A 21,066-nucleotide genomic window follows, 5' to 3' on the forward strand; every position below is an offset into this window, starting at 1 on the left:
AAAGAATCATTGTGGGAGTCAAGTGCAATCTGAGAAAAGAAAATTTTTTTTAATTGAGGTCACATTGGTTTATAACGTGTAAATCTCCAGTGTACAGTATTATATTTCAGCTTCCGTATAAACTGCATGGTGTTCACCACAAAAGTCTAGTTTCTATCTGTCACCGTACATATGTGCCCCTCCAACCCTTCACTCTTCCCTACTCCCTTCCCCTCTGGTAACCACCACTCTGTGCTCTGTATCTGTGTGCTTGTTTGTTTATCTTCCACATGAGTGACGTCATATGGTAATTATCTTTCTCCGTTTGACTTCTGTTGCTTAGCATAATACCTCAAGATCCATTCATGTTATCGCTTTATGACTACAAAATGAAACAATAAATTCTAATGGCCTACATGAGTGACACCTTATAGTTTGCAGACCATGTTCACAATTACAGTTACATTTTTCTAAGACAGAAAGTGCCTCAATCCACTGCTTTCAACTTGCTATTGGAAAAGGTAGGTTTGATTCCAGGTGCTCTGACCCTAGGGGAAGCTCTCCTTCCATCTCACCTGGTGAATTAACAAAAGGTGATGGTGAAGCCCCAAGGCACACACATCTCCTTAGATCCCTTTGGCAAGGTCGTTTGTCATCAATAAATGCCACACCTTCACAAGACGTCATCTTTCACAATTTCTGGATCACCTCTGATCATTAATCAGTTTTTCACTGACCAAAGTCTCACCTGAGAACCCACAAACTATATTTTTTCATTGCTTATGGTCACAATCCTCAACCACCTTGTGATAATAATTTCTGTGAACTTTCCTTACTTCAAGGCAAGGTTTCTCAACCTCGGCACTCTTGACATCGGGGGCTGGAGAATTCTTTGTTGTGGGGGGCGGACCTGTGCATTGCAGAATGTTTAGCAGCATCCCTGGCCTCTACGCAGTAGATGCCAGTAGCACCAAAATGCTAGCTGCGCCAACCAAAAATATATCCAGACATTGGCAAATGTCCCCTGGAGGGGCAAAATCACCTCCTGTTGAGAACCACTGCTCTAAGGCTCAAGTCTGAGTGTGCATCAGAATCACCCCAAGGTCTTGTTAAAACCCAGACTGCTGGGCGCCAACCCCAGAGTTTCTGATTCCATACGCAAGGGTAGAGCCCAACAAAGTACATTTGTCACAGGCTCCCAGTGACGCTGACGCTGCTGGTCTAGGACTAGCTTTGGGAACCACCACTCAAAGGCAGGGCTGCACACTGGAATCACCTGGAAAGATTTAACAAGATCCAACTCAATCAGAATCCCTAGAGATGTGGTCCAGGCATCAGTGTTTTTAAAGCTCCCCAGGTGATTCTAACATGGGTTGAAAATCACTTGCTTAAGGTATTCAAACTGTTTCTAAAACCCCAAACTCCCTAAGAAACCTGAGATAAAATTCGTTACAGTAGATGTACTTTTCATTTTTATATTTCTTGAAGATCTCTCCCTAATATCACCTAGGAGTTGGAATTCTGGAGCAAAACAAAACAAACAACCCCCAACAACGCAGATTGGAGCTTTCACCTCTATTCTTGCAAAATCTGTGGGCTGATCCCACCAGGGATTCCATCCTGCTCTTGAGTAAGTTTAAGGCACAAAAACAACTTGATGTTATGGCAAAGCTAAGAAGTTAGGGTCCTTTATTCCTAGTCGATCCCTTTCCTGTTATCTAAAAGTGAGGTGGCTTCTTGTAATAAAGAAATATGCAAGCTTTACCTTCAAAAACTGCCCAGGTCTCTTTCTTTTTCTCAAAGGATGAATCTTCAGAAGCTTTGAGGGAAATAACTGTAAGACAAAAAAGAAACAGCTTAGCATGTAGTCGAGTAGCTTATGGACTTGTCCCACGCCGTATTCCAAAATGGTATTATCATGGCACTTAGATTTATAAAGTAATTTTCACATTTGTAAAATCACATTTAATTATCAGAACTCACACATCACGGAGAGATGCAATGACTTACACATAACAACTGGGACACCTGAGGCACCGGAGAGGGGAATGAAGTTGTCTACATTTAAAAGTCAGTAAACGGCAAAGCTGGGACTCAGTTCAATAGAAGGCCCACTTGCCCCATAGATTTGCAAAATAAAGAGTTCCCCAATGGGAATTCCAAGAACCAAAACATTATTTGTTTCACCATTGTAGTGGACATCTGTCTAAAATGTAGTGTACTTGCCTGGGTATCCCTAGATAGAGGAGCCTGAGGTCATCTGATGACTCAGGCTCAGCGCCCTGAGCACCATTCTCCATGTGAGACAGTCACCCAGAGCAGCAGGCCTCTGATTTTGAGATTATTTTGTCTTTTTTCAGTCAGTGATTCATCACGGAATTCAACGTGTGCCTGCTTTCAACAGTCAGGGAAACAGAATTGAGCTACCCCGTATAAAACCTTGAATACCCACTAAAGAGTCTGGAACCCATGGAAGGTTTAGATTTTAGAAAAATATAAAAATTAACCTGACAAAAAATGCAAAATGTCAAGGACTGAGATTACTGTGCAATAGAACTTTCTGAGGTGATGGAAATTTTGTGTTTGCACTATATATATAGCAGCCACGGCCACATGTGGCTACTAAGCATGTGAAATGTGGCTAATCTACATGGGACTGAGGAACTGATTATGCAGTTTATTTCATTTTAATTAATTTATATTTAAACAGCCACACGTGGTCAGTGGCTACATACTGAGGAGCTCTAGAGAAGGGAATCTAGGACCTCAATAAAATGATAAAGGTGGTTAGAATGGAGATTGAATCAATATGAGAGGCAAGAACTACAGCAAAGATGGTCTGGAACTTTAATTCTATTTACTGCCCCTCCCACAAACTTTTATATTAATATTGCGATGGATTTCAATTCTGAATTTTCCATCTTTTTATTTCTCTGGGCCTTGCACTAGTTATATCCTGACGGCCTATCTTTCAGATCACTAATCTCTTCATCTCTGTCTAACTTGCTGTTAAACCCATCTATTCAGTTTTAATTTCACTTATGGTATTTTTCAGTTCTAGATTATCCATTGAATTATTTTTTATATATATCCCAGCTCTCTAATGAACTTCTCCAGCTTTTCATCTAATTTTTCAACCATATTAATTATATTATTTTAATGTACATGCCTAATAACTGTCATATCTGCCTCACCCACAGGCTTCTGTTACCTGTTTTTGCTTTTGACTCTATCCCTTGATATGCCTGATTTTTTTTTAATTGAATGCCAGACATTGTTTATGGAAAATGAAGGAGGCTTTAGATAAAATTTTAGTTTCCTAGCAGGAAGTTAGAATAAGGGGATGATCACCTAGTCCAATCAGGGTTTGAACCGTTGGAGGCTGGGTTTCAGCTTTTATATGGTTTAGTCTATTTCTGGTTTGCCCTTACTCTTAGGGTACAGTCCTTCAGGGATCTCCCATGGAAAGCCTGGGGTATTTACCACAGCCCTTCCAATTTTCATCTCACTGTTAGAACTGCCAAAAGCTCTGCTTACCTCCGAAGCATCCCGATTGGCATTCTGCATAGCTTCTCTCAACCAGCACTGCTTAAGTATGGTTAAATTTCTTAAAGAGTTAAGTGTCACCGACAACACCCAATTGTACACACTTTAAAGGTTGTGATGCACTGATGTATGCTGGGTTGAAATACTAAATTGCCCCTTTATTTTATTTATTTATTTTTTTTGTGAGGAAGATCAGCCCTGAGCTAACATTCATGCTAATCTTCCTCTTTTTGCTGAGGAAGACCGGCTCTGTGCTAACATCTATTGCCAATCCTCCTCCTTTATTTCCCCCAAAGCCCCAGTAGATAGTTGTATGTCATAGTTGCACATCCTTCTAGTTGCTGTATGTGGGACGCAGCCTCAGCATGGCCGGAGAAGCAGTGCGTCAGTGCGCGCCCGGGATCCGAACCCGGGCCGCCAGTAGCGGAGTGCGCGCACTTAACTGCTAAGCCACGGGGCAGGCCCTAAATTGCCCCTTTAGTTGTGTGACCTTGGGCAAGCCACAACTTCCTGGTGCCTTAGTTTCCCCATTTGTAAAACAGGGATGATGATAAATGCCCATTCTCAGGATAAGTGTGAGGGTCAAATGGATTAACACATGTGAAGTCCTCAGAACAGTGCCTGAGACCTAGTGAGCCATTTTTACACACAAGGACGTTAGCTCCCTAAGAGCGTGGATTTTTGTCTATTTTACTCGCTGTTCTAATTCCCGCATCTAATTTCAGCATGGTCCTTTGCTGTCAGCCCTTTGCCTCAGGGTGTGAATCTTCAATCATTCAAATTGTCCACAAGAAAGGGCTCCCTGTCCTGCGGCTAAAAGTCTGCAGCTTAAATGGGCTGCTACCACCAGCAAAGGCATGTGCCTTCAGATCACTTTTTATTCATCTTTTATTTTTTCTTTTCAGAAATCTTGGGTCCCTGATTTAATCCAATTACAATTCCCTTTGCCTTATTTGGGATAAAAGGTAACAAGGTCTCCCTAATCGACTTATGGAGACGTGTGTTGCAAGAACCAACAGACTGGGATTCTAAACTAACGGGGCTGCAAGCAAGGAATTAATGGATGTTCCTCATTTCTCCCTGGTGCAGTATTTTATGGGAAAGTGCAGCAACTTTGGCATATGATGATCAGCAACACTGGTCATAATCTCATTTGTTCCTATAAGAAAGGAAAATCTTTACATGGACTCTGCCAGAGCTTCAAAAATTTCCCTAAGATTCCACCATAACTATCTTGTTTCATCTGCTAATCCCGTGCTATCTCAAAGAGAATGTGATACACTGTCAAATTACGCATCTTCCACAGACCATAAGGACACACAACAGTGGGACATGGCCAGGAGAGCAGGGCTTTGTAGCAACAAGCAGTGGTCTCCCGACTTGATTAGCACACCTCGCGCCTCACAGCACAGCTGCACACGGATAGAGCTTTCCCGTGGTCAGCCTGGAGATGCCGAGTGGAAGAGGCCACTGCGGGTAGGCAGGATGGATGGAAGAGAGTGAAACACCTCAAAGAAACGTTGTGCTTGACCAAGGAAAGAGTGGCAAATTTTCTAACTACACATTACTAATGTTGGTCAAAGACTTTCAGAAATAAAACACAAATCTCTTGACAGAAGAGCATTTGTAATGGTCTCCAATGAGTTTAGCCATCAGAAGGCTGCAGCCATTTAAACAAGATTCAATAAACATATCACTTTCAGCTGTGTTGGCCTCACCTTGTAGTCCAGCTGACTCTCGGACAATTGGGAAGAAGGTAACAAGCAGCTTTTCATACCCAAAGTGCTGGTTCTTCCTAAGTGTCAACTCAGGGGAGCTGCAAGTCCTTACCTCTGACAGCTACTTATGATGCGGGCAGTTCTCAGCCCCAAAGATTAAGGATTCACATGCATTCAGCCGGCCCGGGTTATCTTGAAGGGTCATGATAGTGTGTGGGAGCCCCACTCCTCTGTGCTTGGGTTTCCAAGGTGAGGAGGAGGAATGGGACCTCCATCCCTTCCCTGAAGGGAGTCTGACTGGAATAACGCTGCTTGACTCTCCCCCTACCCCATCTCCACTCATCCTCCCTACCCCCCACTGGGAGGGGAAGAGGAGCCCCTGATCCAGGCGAGCTTCTGACACACTGCCTCCTCTCTGAGTGAGAGGACCGTGGTCAACGCCCTGCTCAAGGTGGCCTCTGTCTTGCCACGTGCTCTGAGACTGGCTTCTCAGCAAATAGCTAACATTGAGGGTGGGCAGTGTGCACCCCCTTGGGAAGGTCTCGTTACTCCAGCTGCTGGGAGGGATGCCAGCTCTTCTTCCCAGAGAGCTCCGCCTGCAACCACTCATGTGCACTCTCCTCTTCCATCCTTGCTGTGTCTGGGGGCCCATGGGGGAGGGCAGAGCAAGCACCATCTTCTCCCACAGGGTATGGAGCCTCTACTCCCAGTGCTGGGCTTGAGTGGGGAGGAGGGTGTGCAGCTGATCAGGGAAGCAGAAGGAAGCCCAATTTGGCCTCAGCACGACACCATCTTTCTCAATGCAGCTTTATCAGAAATAAAGTGGGCATTGCGATTTCTGTCTGACTCCTATGCCCATTTATCAATAGGTTCAGGTTCACAGTGAAGAAGAAGAGTAAAGAGCACACAAAAGCTAAGTTATCAACTGACCTATTAATTTCCTTGGGACCCCAGCACCCAGCGCACTATCCTGGGGCCCCTCCCCAAGAAAGCAGAATCAGATGAAATCTAATAAGGGACAACTTGTGAGATCTACCATGTCACAGCCCCTCCAGGAAGAACTGGCTGAAAGTGGCCACAGGATCAAACAGTCTGGAAGAATGCACCCAGAGGTACCGAGACAAACTGATCATATCAGCCTCGAGTCTGGAGGATGCAGATTGGAAAGAAAGAATCTCAGTCAAGTCCCCTTTGATGGGACCTGTGGGGAAACCACCACTCAGAGAGGTGTGAAAACCGAGATTTCTAACTCGGACAGAACATCGTGCTGACTCCCCTGGGGAGGGCATGTTTCACAGGCTTTGGCAGACTGTGTCCCCTGAGTTCACGCCAAGACTCTGTGACAATGCCCTCTGAGCCGAGGGGCCTCCCAATCCCTTCCCAGACTCCTGTTCACTGATGACACTGACGCCTTTATCTGGACTTGCGCCGAAGGACTGACCTCGTCATCCACGGAGCAGACAGCTGATGAGGTCCTGGGAAGGCTCCCTTTCTCCCAAAATTCTTTCCCACCTGCTCACTTGTGCCCCCAATTCCTTTAACAAAGAATCCTACAATCAAAGGAGCTTAAATTGCAGCAATAGGTTACAGCCAAAGTAAGGTGCCCTTTTCGGACACAGAGAGCCTTCTGGAATGCAGGTGTTGGTGGAGAGGGGCGTAGAAGGGGCCCTGGCATGGACAGAGGAGTGAGGAGGCCACAGGGAGCAGCAGCAAGGACACGAGAGAGACTGGCCCGAGTTTGAAGACAAGCCTTCGCCTTTCTATTTCTACTTCTGGTCAGGCTGGGCTGAAGTATCCTCTCAGATTCTACAGATCTTGATCGTAGGAGGCGTTGCCTTCATTTAGTGTCTAAAGACCACAGCTCTAAAACTTCAATGTACAGGAGAATTTATTGGGATTCTTGTTAAAATGGAGATTCCCAGGCATCACCCCTGAGCTTCTGGTTCCAGAAATCTGGGAAGGGCTCAGGAATTGCATGATTAGGGAACGCATCTTTCAGGAAATTCTGAGGCTCGAGGTCCCAGGACCTCACTTGGAGAAGCCCTGCCTCACACACTCCTAGCAGAGGTGGAGCTCCGTTCCAAGGTGAAGGCAAGAGCGGATTCAAGCCACAAGCAGCCAGAGCCTGGGCACCGATCTCCCGTCCAGTCCAGGGCTCGAAACCAAACAGTCCCTCTTCAACACAATCCGGAAAACAAGAGTAACAGCAAGACCAAGGAGCAAGCCAATCACATGGGTATTGTTTACAAAGGACTCCAAACAGGCCCCTTTAAATAGCATGTCTCAGCGCAGAGAAATACCAGTGAAAAACACAGCTTTCCTCCAATGCTTATCTAATATTTCGTTGCCCTCCTTCCTGCTGAATGGGATGCCTTAGAATGCCTCACTGTGCTTTACCCGCGTATCTTGTTCATTACCCGCTTCCCCCAGCTGCAGGGCAGCTCCGTAAGGCCTGGAACTGCATGTTTTCTTCACTTCCTAGAATCCTTCTTGGCCCGTAACAAGTCGTAGTTACTTTGAATGAACGAACGAATGGAATGAACATGATGCCATATTAGTGGGTCAAAGTCTCCAGAAAGGGACTTGGTGCTGGGACCACAATATTGTTACATTCTGGGAGGCTGGATAGAGGGCCCTGTCCTACCCAGCCACCTTCCTTCCCGTGGAAGCCCTGCCTCAGAAGCAATGGGAATGCACTAGCACAGCAGACCAGGGCTGACTTCTCTGCAACGGTCTGGCCTTGGAGTCCCATGCTTTGGGTCTGTTGTGATTTACCTTCTGCCCTCTAAGTTCTTAGTTTCTTACAGAATGGAGGCAGGACTGACATCCCAAGACCTGAAGCAGAAGATGATTCTTAAGCTCTTTCAAGTTGAAAGGAGAGTGGCAGAAGTTTAAGGCCCTTGTCCCTGGCATGTAGACCTTGCTGATATGCACCCAGGGGGTGTAGAATCTGGAGAGCAGACACCACCCTGCCTCAGTTTCCTCAGGCAGCATCTTGCACAGATCAATGGGAGAGAAAAATCTAAGGGGACTGGAAGAGGTTGGTGATATGAAGGATGCACAAGAAATGATCCTTACATAAAATAAAGATGAGTCAACACCTTTGCTCCAAATTCAAAAACCAATACAGTCAGTTCACTGGCCCTCCTTATTCAACAATGGGATGGTTTCTCAAGGAAAAAACTAAATGTAGCTGTGTCCCCACTATTTATAACTGGATCAGCATTCTCACAAAAGGCAACTCAACCCCAGAGACACAGAGACCTTCTCTGTTTCTGCTCTCAGAAGTTTGCCTATTGCCTTCCTTCCCTCTTGCCGCTCCAAGACTCAGGCCAAAGGCAGTCTCTCTTGGGGCTCAGACAAAGCCATATATGTGAGTAGGACCTCTGAGTGACCTGCACTGAGGGAACAGCTGATGAGAAACAGAAAAGCTCCTGCTTTGTCTATTTCAAGCCACTCTTTTCTTTTGCATTCAATCTAAGGCAAATTCTAGAACACAAAGCAAAAGAGCAAACAAAAAAACACATTAAATAGACTTCCCATTGTGACCAGGCAGTTGGAAAAGAAGTCACATTCTGAGATGGAATCAGCTACAGATACAAAGGCCATGTGTATGTCCCCAAATAGAGGTCAGGAAATATTGACACTTAGGGCTTGCTAACCGGCCCTCTCCAGATACAACTCCAGGACGGGCTATATATTCACTTGCTACCACCTTTTACTCCTTGTTGCCATTAATTAAAATGGCATTTTATCAAAGAGTTTGGATCCCTCATTCAATCTTTTATCCAAAAAAACCATTAGCGAGCCCTTCTTTAATTTTTTTTTTTGTGAGGAAGATCAGCCCTGAGCTAACATCCATGCCAATCCTCCTCTTTTTGCTGAGGAAGACTGGCCCTGGGCTAACATCCGTGCCCATCTTGCTCCACTTTATATGGGATGCCACCACAGCATGGCCTGACAAACGGTGCATCGGTGCGCGCCCGGGGTCCGAACCCGGGTCACCAGCAGCAGAGCACACACACTTAACCGCTGCGCCACGGGGCCGGCCCCTAGCGAGCCCTTCTTGACCATGTCTTGTCCATGTCACAGCCCTCCTCACCCTGCGGCCCCAGCAGAATCACATCCTCTAGGTGACCTTCTCATATTCCCCTGAGAATGTATCCTTGTCTCTCCCTTACGCTCATGCCAGTATCACCCTCTTGTAGGGCCCTTTCACACTCTCTTTTTATTAGCTATCTCGATAACATCTGTCAGACCTATACCCAGATCTACATATGTCCCCTCCTCCAGATTGTGAGGCTGGGGCCCCAGGAGGGTGAGCATCAAACCTCTCCAGGCTTGCCTCTCTTTGGGCAAGGCACAGTGATGACAGCTCATCCATGGGGCTTAATATATGTTTGCTCAGTTTAAATTTTCAACCTCTTAAATTCTTCCAAGTCCATGGCAGTCGGAATGAGGGTCGGTACAATGAGGAATTGTTTTAAACGGTGTTTAAATTACACTCTGGTTGCCAATTTGTTCCCTTGGAGGGTCTGGACCTGTTGACACTTTAAACACCATAATGTGTGCCTGCTTAATTAAGCAGTAGCACTAAATGTTTAGTAAATCTCATTCCTAATTATCTGTTCCATGTCCCCGGAGAAAAAGGAATTATTTAATTCCTTCTACTGAAACTTGAAATATTAGTTCCCTGTGGTAGTACTTTCAGATCCAATTATTAAATTCCCTCTAACGTTTTGGGGTTAAATAGTCAGATAAGAAATTATAATTCCATCTTTGCCTCCAAATGCTTTTAGGGTAACAGAGTCTGCCGTTTGTTTTGACCACTCCCAACATTTAAAGCTTACTTCTATCTTAAATCAAATGGCAATTTGGCTTAGTAAACTATGTTATTTGGAGTTAGATTGAGATACTGATTAAATTGCAGGAGACAGCCTTTACAAATTGCCTCTATTATTAGCATTTTCACTGTTGATGAAGACATCTCTGTTTGAGCCTATGGAGATTCATTTCCGCTCGGAATATCAGATTGCTTCTGAGTCTGTGGGTGGCAGAACTGGGCTGAAAAGCCATTGAAGTCAATTTTTATGAGATCTGAGGAATCAAAACTGTTGTACCCCTAAGAGCAGAGCCTAAAATGAATGACAATATCACTCTTGAGAACCCTGGGCCCTCCCTGGTGTAAAGGGCACATGCGGTGCCCTCAGGCTGAGCCTGAAAATTGGTCCGTCTCAAAGCTCAGAGACCCTCAAGACCACGTGGGCCCAGGACTGCACTGGAGCCTGCCCTTGACCAGGAACCCATGGACCCTCAGGCTTCATCTTGGAAACTCACTTATGGCACCTGAAGAAAAAACAAGCTTCAGGGCTAGTCCAGCCTCCCATTCCCACCCAGGACCGCCCTCATGCTTAGGACTCTACAGGGTCTGCATGTCCGGGGAGGCATCAGGCCGGACAAGTGTGGGGGTCACAGGGACATAAGCAGGATGGAAAAGGCACAAAGGCAGGGAGACTCTCAAGGCTTGGCAAGGACAGAGGCAGCAAAGGGAGGTCAAAGGATTGCTAAAGAACAGGGACAAAACACAACCAGCAAGTGCCTGGACACGGGGAGGCAGGGTAGAGGCGGGGAAGTGCATGTGGAGGGGCAACGGGGACGCTGACGTCCCAGGAATGGGAAGACAGGGGCTTAATTTATAAAGTCCATGCCCACGGCACAGCGAGTGACCTACAACGCTGAGCGTGGAGAACAGACGGAGGGTCAGACACCCCTTTCTATCTACAGGGACAGAATGAAGCAAACTTCTTCAGAAAGTATCATTATTGCAAAAAAATTTACCACAACCAGCTATACATTATTTTGCAGTTATGGAGAAACTTTGGCCCCCTAAAATCTCAAATCTTCACCTCATTTCAAAAGGGGTCTTAGAATTTACCCTAAAGAGAACAGCTTGTCTCAGTCTCTAGGGACGTATTATATTCTCAGTTTTTAGGACAGAAATACTCATATTAAGTTGTTGGACCCAACTACTTAAAAAACAAAACTCTTAGCTACTTCTTTTGGCCTAAGGCCACCGAGAACCAAGAACATTTGGAAATCTCTGCACTAGTCTATCTACGATGCCTCCGATTCAGAAAACCCTGAAGAACACCCCAACATAAATAAGTCAGCCCTTTAGAGAGAGGGAGACCCTGGTGAGCAGCATCATCTCCCTTTGGAAAGTTCCCCAAAGCTTTGCCCACACTGCCTGTATTTCTATCCCTATTTCCTTGTTCCACCAACTCCTCGCTGTGCCTCCACAGTGCTGGGTACTGTCACTCAGGACGAGATGTCTGGCTGTTCCCGGCGTCAGGAGGGGTATTACCATGTGGTTCACCTCCTCGTGCCTCACCTGCAGGGAGGCCCACACCTGCATCTCACCTGCTTATGATGATGAGCGAGCAGCTGTTACCTGCAGCTGGTTGACACCGGAGTGGAGGACACGGGGCTCATCAGGCTGCCGGGATCAAGGTCAGTGCACCTCATCCCCCCGGAACACTGTGTTCCTCCGGACTTCCCACAGATTGACCTTCCGGGGTCCTGGGAAAGAGCTGCTGCACCTTCACCCTCCAGCGCTGCCCTTCCACTGAGAACACCTTGCCTTTTCCAGACAGCCAGTGCGCTGGCCTGGAGGAGCCCGAACCAGACACCAAGCCAAGCTAGTCCCATCCACTGCTCCAAATGCTGGCGTTTCCCAGGGCTCCACCCTCGGCCCCTGCTCTCTGAGGATCTCACCTGCCCCCCTGGCCTCAGCTGCCTGACTCAGGATTCCGTTCTCACTTGCCGGCTCAGACAGGAGCTTCAGCTCCACGTGTCACTGTGCCTCCCGGACATCAGTGCAGGGTGGCCTCCAGCCATCTCTGCCGCAATTCTAAACGTCCCCTGTGGACCAGCTACATCTCTTCTGGTCCCGCTGCCAGCTGTGGGCACCACCCTGCACATACCTACTGAGTATATGTCCCAAATCTCTCTCCCTTGCCCACATCCAGTCAATTATTAAAGACTTTTCATTTGACCTCTTAATGTCTCTCCATTCCTACCATCAACTTTAATCCTCCATCATCTCAAATCTGAGCAAATACAAAAGGCTCTGCCTCCTCACTCTCTGATCTAGTCCTCCCAAATCCATGTCCTAAGCAGCCAACAGAGGGATCTATCAAATGACTTTAAATGCTTCACAGGCTTTCCAAGGCCTAAAGCAGAGATTCTGCAAAACGCCTGATGATAAAATCACCTACACTGCATACTACATATTCAGATGCCATCCCAGACTTTAGATCAGAACCTCCTGGCAGATGCTTGGTAATCTGCATGTTAACAATGGCTCTGGTGATTCTTATCAATAGGCAAGGCTGAGAATGCTGGCCTACAAAATCGAGTGTAAATTCCTTAATATTCCGCACAAGTGCCCCCACCATTAGCCCTGCCTGTCTCCCCCCGCCACCGCCTCCTAGCTCAGGCTCCAGCAGTCCTACCCACTGTTGTAAGGTCCCCCATACACTGAGATGTCGCTCCCTCCCATTCCCTGCTCTGCATAAACAACCAGTGTCCGCTCAAGCCCTGCCTTCTCCCTCATCCTCAGAGGCCCTCCTAAGTGTTTCCACAACGCTCATGTTGTGTATGCACCTTTATCATTCCACTTACACTGTAATATCATATCTATTTGTGTATCTGCCATCCCTATAGACAGACCCACTCACGTGTCCCCAAGTTTCCAGCATCGTGAGGGCCTGACGCAGAGCAGGTGCTCAACAAAATGCCCTGAATGAAGGGATAAATGAAACCACCCAGCACTGCCGGACACTGTAGTCAATATTTTTTCCAATGCAATTTTTTCACTGAGCCCAGTAGAACTTCCTCAGCTCAACTGATCATATCTCCAAAGGCTGCCACTCATTTCCTTCTTGTTTTTGCCACTCTTCTCTAGTTCTCTAGCTTTCTGGAAATGAGGTTCCCCAAAAGGACTGTGTACCCGCATTAGAGTCTCACCAGCACAGAACACACGACACAATCACCTTCCTTCTCAGGGACATTGGGCCAATTTGTACATGGACGGAAACACCACCGGCTGTTTGTGCTGCCATATCACATTGCAGACGCACATCTAATTCACCGCCGTGGTCACCAAAGACCCTTCACAGAGACAGCCTCTTAGCCTCCCGCTGACGACCCAACAGTGCCTGAGATTCGTTTTCCCCAAAGGTATTACTCTGCCATTTTCCAAATTGAATCTCATTCTGTTATTTCCTGCCTGTATTTCTTACCTCTCTGGATTCATTTTTATTATGTTTTACTCCTCGCCGGCATTAAGAACATTTCCCAATTTTGTATTTTCTGTAAAGTTCATTAGGGTGATGTGTGCTGCTTTTTCAATGTCATTGATAAAACAATTAAATGAAATCAAACCTAGCATTGACCCTCCTGGTTTCCACTGGAAACCTCTCCAGAGGGTTCCAAGGCCACACGTCACTTAGGACTTTGTGATCCATTTTCTCTGTAGGCAGGGCTTCTCGCTCAGTGAAAGGGTCACATGGCATAAGCAATTGAAGAAACTAACATTTTTTGCCTTTCTTTCTACCTCTGCATAATAAGAACGACATTGACAAGTTCATCTGGCATGACAGAGTCTTTAAAATAAGCCGAGCATGACTCCACTGTCATCTAGAGGGTCACACGTTTCATTCTTCATTATTTATCATATTGTTTTGTGCCACATGGCACCAACAACTCTGTAGCCAGGACCCTTCCCCTCCACAATCTCACACATACATGGTTTGCAGATAAACCCCAATTTAATACTTCCCCATTCTTCAAAATCCCCAATTCTCCATCACATTTTAATAATTTGCACAGTTAAAACATAAAATGGCAACTTATATTTTGCCCTAAATTAATACAGCCTATATTTCTTAGCCAAACACTTTCAGGGTTATCGCCAGGAAAAAAGCCATGACAAATTCATTAGTATAGATTTTTCCCCAGTAATTTACTACTTTTTTTTTTTTTGGTCACCACACACACTCAAGGACTTACCCTGATTTTTGGGAAACTCAAAAATATGTAGAGCAAAGTAAAGCAAATAACACTGCAATTATTGAGGTGGGTTGGTTATTTGGTTTGGTCTTAAGTTTTTTCCTCTATGTTTTTTCTTTTGCATGACATTGGTAAAGAATTTTACAAGCACATGACTAATGAGCTGGACTTTGTCAGAAGCCACCATCTTAGGCACGCAGCATGGATGCGACAGGCTGCGGGTATGGACACCCCTTGTAGCTCCGTCTCTTTCCCTCCCACTCAATAAAGCAAATCAAAGTACAAGTGATATGGACTGGTGTTGTGATAATGGACTTGATTCTACTGTTATGTATATAAACAATTTAAAGATGCTGGACTCTAGTCAGTGTTCATGACAATTTAATTGTGGCACCCCAATAATATCCATGAGTTTAATTTATTCAACAACCTAGAACGTGAGCTTTCCCACTAATGACCTTTGCAACTGGTGGTCTCACTGACCACATTTCCATCCCTTCCCTCCTCAGAGAAGAACTTCTGACCTTTCTTAAGTGGTGATCATTCACAGGTCAGAAGGAACTCCAGCTAAGGAAAAGCGAGATGTCTTGGAAAATACGAAAGGTGCCAAACGGCTAGAGGCATAAAAGTGTCTTGATTTAAAAGGAAAAAAAAGTAGGAAAGTAGGTTTTAAAACTAGGCTTATGGACTTTTCCTCTATCTTTGACAGGTTTCTAGAGTGGATTTTTTTTCATTATTATTAAGACTTTCTTTTTTTTAGAGCAGTTTTAGGTTCAGAGCAAAATTGAGGGGAAGGTACAGAGATTTCCCTTATACTCCTCACTCCTACACATGTATATCCTTCCCCACTACCAAGATGCCCCACCAGAGTGGTACGTTTATTGCAAGTGATGAATCTGCATTGACACATCATAATCCCCAGAGCCCAGAGTTTACATTAGAGTTCACTCTTGGTGTTGTACATTCTACAAGTTTGGGCAAATACATGACATAGATCCACCATTATAGTATCATACAGAGTATTTTCACTGCTGTAAAAAAGCCTCTGTATTCCACTGATTCATCTCTCCCTCTCCCCAGCCCCTGGCAACCACTGATCTTTTTACTGTCTCCATAGTTTTGCCTTTTCCAGAATGTCATATAGTTGGAATCACACAGTTTGTAGCCTTTTCAGCTTGGCTTCTTTCACTGAGTACTATGCATTTAAGGTTCCTCCTTGTCTTTTCATGGCTTGATAGCTCATTTCTTTAGAATGGATTTTTAAATCAGAGTTTTAAGAAATTAAAATTACTAAGAGACATTGTCAGGTCAATCCCAATTGCTTTCCCGATAGGTTTACTAGTGGGGATCATGAAAAAGTCATGGAGACCTCAAAGCTGGCTCTTTAGTAAAGCAACTGACAGCCTCTAACAGTAGCCATGTAGGCTAGATGGAAAAATATGGTCAACATGAAAGCCCAAATGGTAAAGTTAAAATTCCTAGTACTGCCAACAAAAAGAGTACAGCTAGATGACTTACCACTTCTAAAGTACTGGCCAATGCAATAAGGTTAGAAAAAGTAATAAGATATAAATTTGCAGACATCATTGAGAAGCAACTGAAAATGACTACATCCGAAATAATACGATAACTCATTACATTGCCAAATACAAATCAACAACTTTTCTATATACCAGTAATAACCAATTTAAAAAAAGTGGGTGTGTGCATATGTATGTGGGAAGAGGGGAGCAATCCTAATTGCAAGTATAAAATACCTAGAAATAAACATAATAAAAAAATGTTCAAGACTCATTTATTGAAATATATTAAACAAAACAAAACACACCACTTTAAATGCATGAAGGAACACAACAGGTCCCTGCATAGGAACATTTAAACCCGTAAAGACATACAAGATGTATACACACACTCCAAAGTAATTTATAAAGTCAATTAAATATCAATAAAATCAAACCCCAACATAATTTTTATAAAACTAGGTAAGATCACCTGAAGGAAAAACTAAATGTATAAGAATAGGAAGACATACATTTAGTTAAAGAATAATAAGGAGACTTGCCCTATACTATAATAATTAAAATAGCGCTATATTGGTGAGGTACACAGAGTTTACATTTAGATGTAGGAATTTAGCTCATGAAAAATGTGGCATTTCAAGACGGAAATTTTATCTGTTCAGTAGATAATGTAGGGACAACAAGAGAGCCATTTGGAAACAAACAGTAAATTAGCTACTTCACGCTTTATATAAAAATGGATTCCGAAGAGATAAAGGAGTAAAACTTTCTTTTAATCTTTTAAAAATATTAAAGAAAAATATGGAAAACACTATTTTTATAAGCTTGGGGTGGGAAATATCTTATAGATAAGATACAAAACCAAGGTACCATGGACAATTTATTGAATATAAATTACATCTCAATTAAAAAATACTACTGGAAAAAGGAATACCATAAAGGAAAAAATGGCAAATTTGACTACATAAATACCATGAAAAGGTAAAATATCTGTATGGTAAAATAAAACATAAATGAAGCGTAAAGACAAGTAAAAAATAGGAAGAAATTTCTGCACCATATACAACAGTTAAAGAACTAACGCTCAGAAAAGAAAGAAATATATGTATATATGAAAAGACAACAACCAATTGAAAAATAGGTAAAGATTATGGACAGGCAATTGACAGAAGAAATTTTTTAAACAGTCAATAAACATATGAAGAGATGTTCAACTTCACTAATAATTGAATACAATCATTGAAATTAAATCGTATTGTATTGAATAATTGAAATTAAAACAACAATGAAATATTTTTCCCATCATTATGATAAATAATGGAAAAGATTAATAATATCCATTGTTAATGAGGCTTCAGGGAAATAGACACTAGCATGCAATGATGGTCAGAGTATAAATTCGTAAAGTCATTTTGGAGAGCATTATGGCATTGTCTATTAACAATTTAAATATGCATACCCTTAAGCCCAGCAATTCTCTTTCCAGCAATCTAACCAACAGAAACACTTGGAGATGTGTACAAGGATGTTCACTGAAGCACTGGTTGTGTTAACGAAAACCTGGAAGTTTTCTAAGGATTCATCACAGGGAATGGAGGGATACAGTTTGGTATCATACCACTATGTAATATCAATGACAAAAAAATACACACAATTTCATCAGCAATACTTATAAAGCATTAAGTGTAGTGTAGTTAAAATCCATGTGTGTGGGTGTGCGTGAACATCAATAGGAGAGGGACTTGAAAGATAAAACCAAATCATCAATAAAGATTACCTCTGGGGATGGCAGTGAAACGGGGATATTAGTGTGTGAGCAGGGGAAGGACAGACTTTCACACTGCAATTTTCACAATGTTTGACTCTTCCATGTATAAGATTTTTTGACTCCATCCCTGTGCCACAGAAACTTATGGAAACAGTGGACTGAGTACACAATGTTGTGTAAACAGTACTGAAAACACGATGCCACAGGTGGGAGAGCTCTCCACAGGCTGGCACACACAGAGAAGGACTGATGGAAAAGGAAAGATGGACAAGGGAGCTCAAACAAGATGTACAATTGGAACAGATCAAGGGAAAGGGAGGTGAGGTGTCCCAGAGGGTGACATTATCCACCAAGTCATGCCTACCCCAGAGTCACCCACAGCAAGGGTGCTACCAAAGAGCATTTCATTCATTCATCAAGTACTTGTTGAGAGTTAACTGTGTGCTGGGTATTGCTCCAGGCATTCACAGTCACCATCACCACCACCACCATCATCATCCTCAAAAAGTATATATTACGTTGACGAATCCATGGGAAAAAGGCATTGTCAATGCTGGTGGGAATATAAATTCATTAACTACTCTAGAGGTCAACTCACCTCTTTCAATTGTATCAATCTAAATTGTATTGATCTTTAAATTGAGTATACGTTTGAACTCGGTAATGTTTTTTTCTTTCCTCATTTAAACTGAAAAAAAAAAAAACAGTACACCCATTTCTCCTACCCCCCAATTGCTCTGGCAACCACCAATCTGTTCTCTGTATCTATGAGCTTGGTTTCTTTTTTTTCTAGATTCCACATATAAGAGACATCATACTGTCTTTGTCTTTCTCTGTCTGACTTATTTCACTTAGCATAATGCCCTTGAGGTCCATCCATGTTGTCGCAAATGGCAAGATTTCATTCTTTTTTATGGCTGAATAATATTCCATTGTATATACCACAATTTCTTTATCCATTCATCCATCAATGGACACTTAGGTTGTTTACATATTTTGGCTACTGTAAATAATGCTGCCATGAACATGTAGGTGCATATATCTTTTCGAGTTAGTGTTTCAGTTTTCTTTGAATAAATACCCAGAAGTGGAATTACTGGATCATATGGTAATTCTATTTTTAATTTTTTGAGGAACCTCCATGCTGTTTTCATAGCAACTGCACCAATTTACATTCCCACCAACAGTGTACAAAGGTTCTCTTTTCACCACGTTCTCGCCAACACCTGTTATTTCTAATCTTTTTGACAATAGCCATTCTAACATGTGTGAGGTGATATCTCACTGTGGTTTTGATTTGCATTTCCCTGGTGATTAATGATGTAGGGCATCTTTTCATGTACCTGTTGGCCATCTGTATGCCTCCTTTGGAAAAATGTCTATTCAGATATTCTGCCCATTTTTTAATTAGATTGTTTGGTTTTTTTGCCGTTGGGTTGTATGAGTTCTTTATATATTTTGGATATTAGCCCCTTACCAGATATATGACTTGCAAATATTTTCTCCCATTCCATAGGTTGCCTTTTCATTTTGTTGATGGTTTCCTTTGCTGTGCAGAAGCTTTTTAGTTTGATGTAGTCCCTCTTGTTTATTTTTGCTTTTGCTTTTGGTGTCAGATTCAAAAAACCATCGCCAAGACCTACATCAAGGAGCTTATTGCCTATGTTTTCTTCTAGAAGTTTTATGGTTTCAGGTCTTACATTCAAGTCTTTAATCCATTTTGAATCAATTTTTATGTACGGTGTAAGACAGTGGTTGAGTTTCATTCTTCTGCATGTGGCTGTCCAGTTTTCCCAACACCATTTATTGAAGAGACTGTCCTTTCCCCATTGTATATTCTTGGCTCCTTTGTTGTAAATTAATTGATCATATATGTGCGGGTTTATTTCTGGGCGCTCTGTTCTCTTCTATTGATCTACCTGTTTGTTTTCATGCCAATACCATATTGTTTTAATTACTAAAGCTTTGTAATATAGTTTGAAATCCGGCAGCATGATGTCTCCAGCTTTGTTCTTTCTGCACCAGGCAATTTTATCTCCAAGACTTTACTCTAAGTACAGGGACATTCTTGGAGTTTTATTGACAAGGATTTAGAACAACTTGAATGTCCAATAACAGTAACTAGGAAGCTAAATTGCGGTATGTTCACATCATGGAATACTATTCTGCCATTAAAATTATGTTATGGAAGCATATTTAACAACATGAGAAAATGTGCCCACTATTTAGTAACATGAGAAAAGCCAGTCACAAAACCATATTTATAGTATGAGTGGAATCAGGTTTCTAATTTTTATTTGCATAAAAATGACTGGAAGGATTTACAATGAAATGTTAAATTACACCTGGGTAGAGATATTGCAAGTCATTTTTATTCTCTTCTTTCAACTCTTTCAGTATTTTTCCACGTTTTCTATAATTGAACTATATTATTCTTGCAATAGAAAACAACCCACATATGGAAATCAGGGTAAATAATAAGAGCCAAGAGTCCTATTACACTTGCTCTGTGCCAGGAAGCATCCCTTAAAATGTATCGGCACAAGTTAACCTCCATTTGCAAGAGCAAGATGAGAAGAGACCATGCACCAGCCTTTCTTTCTGGGAGTTTACAGTGAAGGACAAGCAATCTGATCTCACATTAAGAACATCGCAAGAAGGAGAACACAATAGTCCATGGTCAAGGGCAGGGGGTGGGAGCAGTGTTAGAAAGACTTCCCAAGAAAAGCTCCCCTCTCCTGTGGATGGCTTGAGAAGCATGTAGGACAGAGGAGAGAAAAGTAAGCACGTTAGAAACGAGGGGCTGTGAGGCCTAGCGAAGGGAAAAGGCACTCACTCCAAAAACACCTCTGAGAGTTTCTACTTAATATTCCAACTCAAACACATTTGCCCACAGAACTGTGCATTGCGTTGCTTGTTTTTGTTCTTGTTTTCCACATAACAACTGCTAGCGCGAGGTAGAGGGCCTGGGGAAAGGCGCCCCAGGAGGCTGGAGCCGCAGGCCTGTCCCCAGCCTTGTCCAGGAAGGACAGCGAGCCAAGGCTCCACATGCTCTCCCCAGCCTGGGGGGGACATGCTCCAACCTAAACAAGCCAGTCTGCTTTCAAGCCATGTACGTGGGGTTACCTCACCTTAACCCCCTCGGCATAGTCCCCTAGAACATTCTAGAAGGTATGGTCACTGCTTTCTAAGGTTTTGAATCTTCCTTTCAGAATACCATGGCCCTGCTCAGAGGCTGAGGAAGTGTGAGAACAGGAAGCTCTGAGGCAGAGCAGCACAGCAAGGGAGGCTCAGCTCTGCTGTGAGGTTAGAACTACTTCCAGGTGAGAGATCAGAGGGTGTGCGTGGGAGTAAGCATGAGACAGATGGAGACACAGAGATAGAGAGGAAAGAGGAAGAAGGAAGAGACAGTGAGTGCAAGGAAGGGGGGAAGGAGGGGAAGAGAGAAAGGGAGGAACAGGAG

The 21,066-nt window shown here is 43.4% G+C and overlaps 1 protein-coding gene across 1 annotated transcript in view; it reads right to left on the bottom strand.

Moving 5' to 3' along the window:
* VSTM4 (V-set and transmembrane domain containing 4) overlaps positions 1-21,066 on the bottom strand; it is a 95,576-nt gene that overhangs the window by 64,718 nt on the left and 9,792 nt on the right. Inside the window, exon 3 of the mRNA XM_058542857.1 lies at positions 1,745-1,813. Coding sequence (XP_058398840.1) covers positions 1,745-1,813 — 69 coding nt within the window. The remainder of the gene's footprint in view (positions 1-1,744; positions 1,814-21,066) is intronic.

This window comes from Diceros bicornis, chromosome 6, assembly GCF_020826845.1.
Source record: "Diceros bicornis minor isolate mBicDic1 chromosome 6, mDicBic1.mat.cur, whole genome shotgun sequence".
Lineage (NCBI taxonomy): Eukaryota > Metazoa > Chordata > Mammalia > Perissodactyla > Rhinocerotidae > Diceros > Diceros bicornis.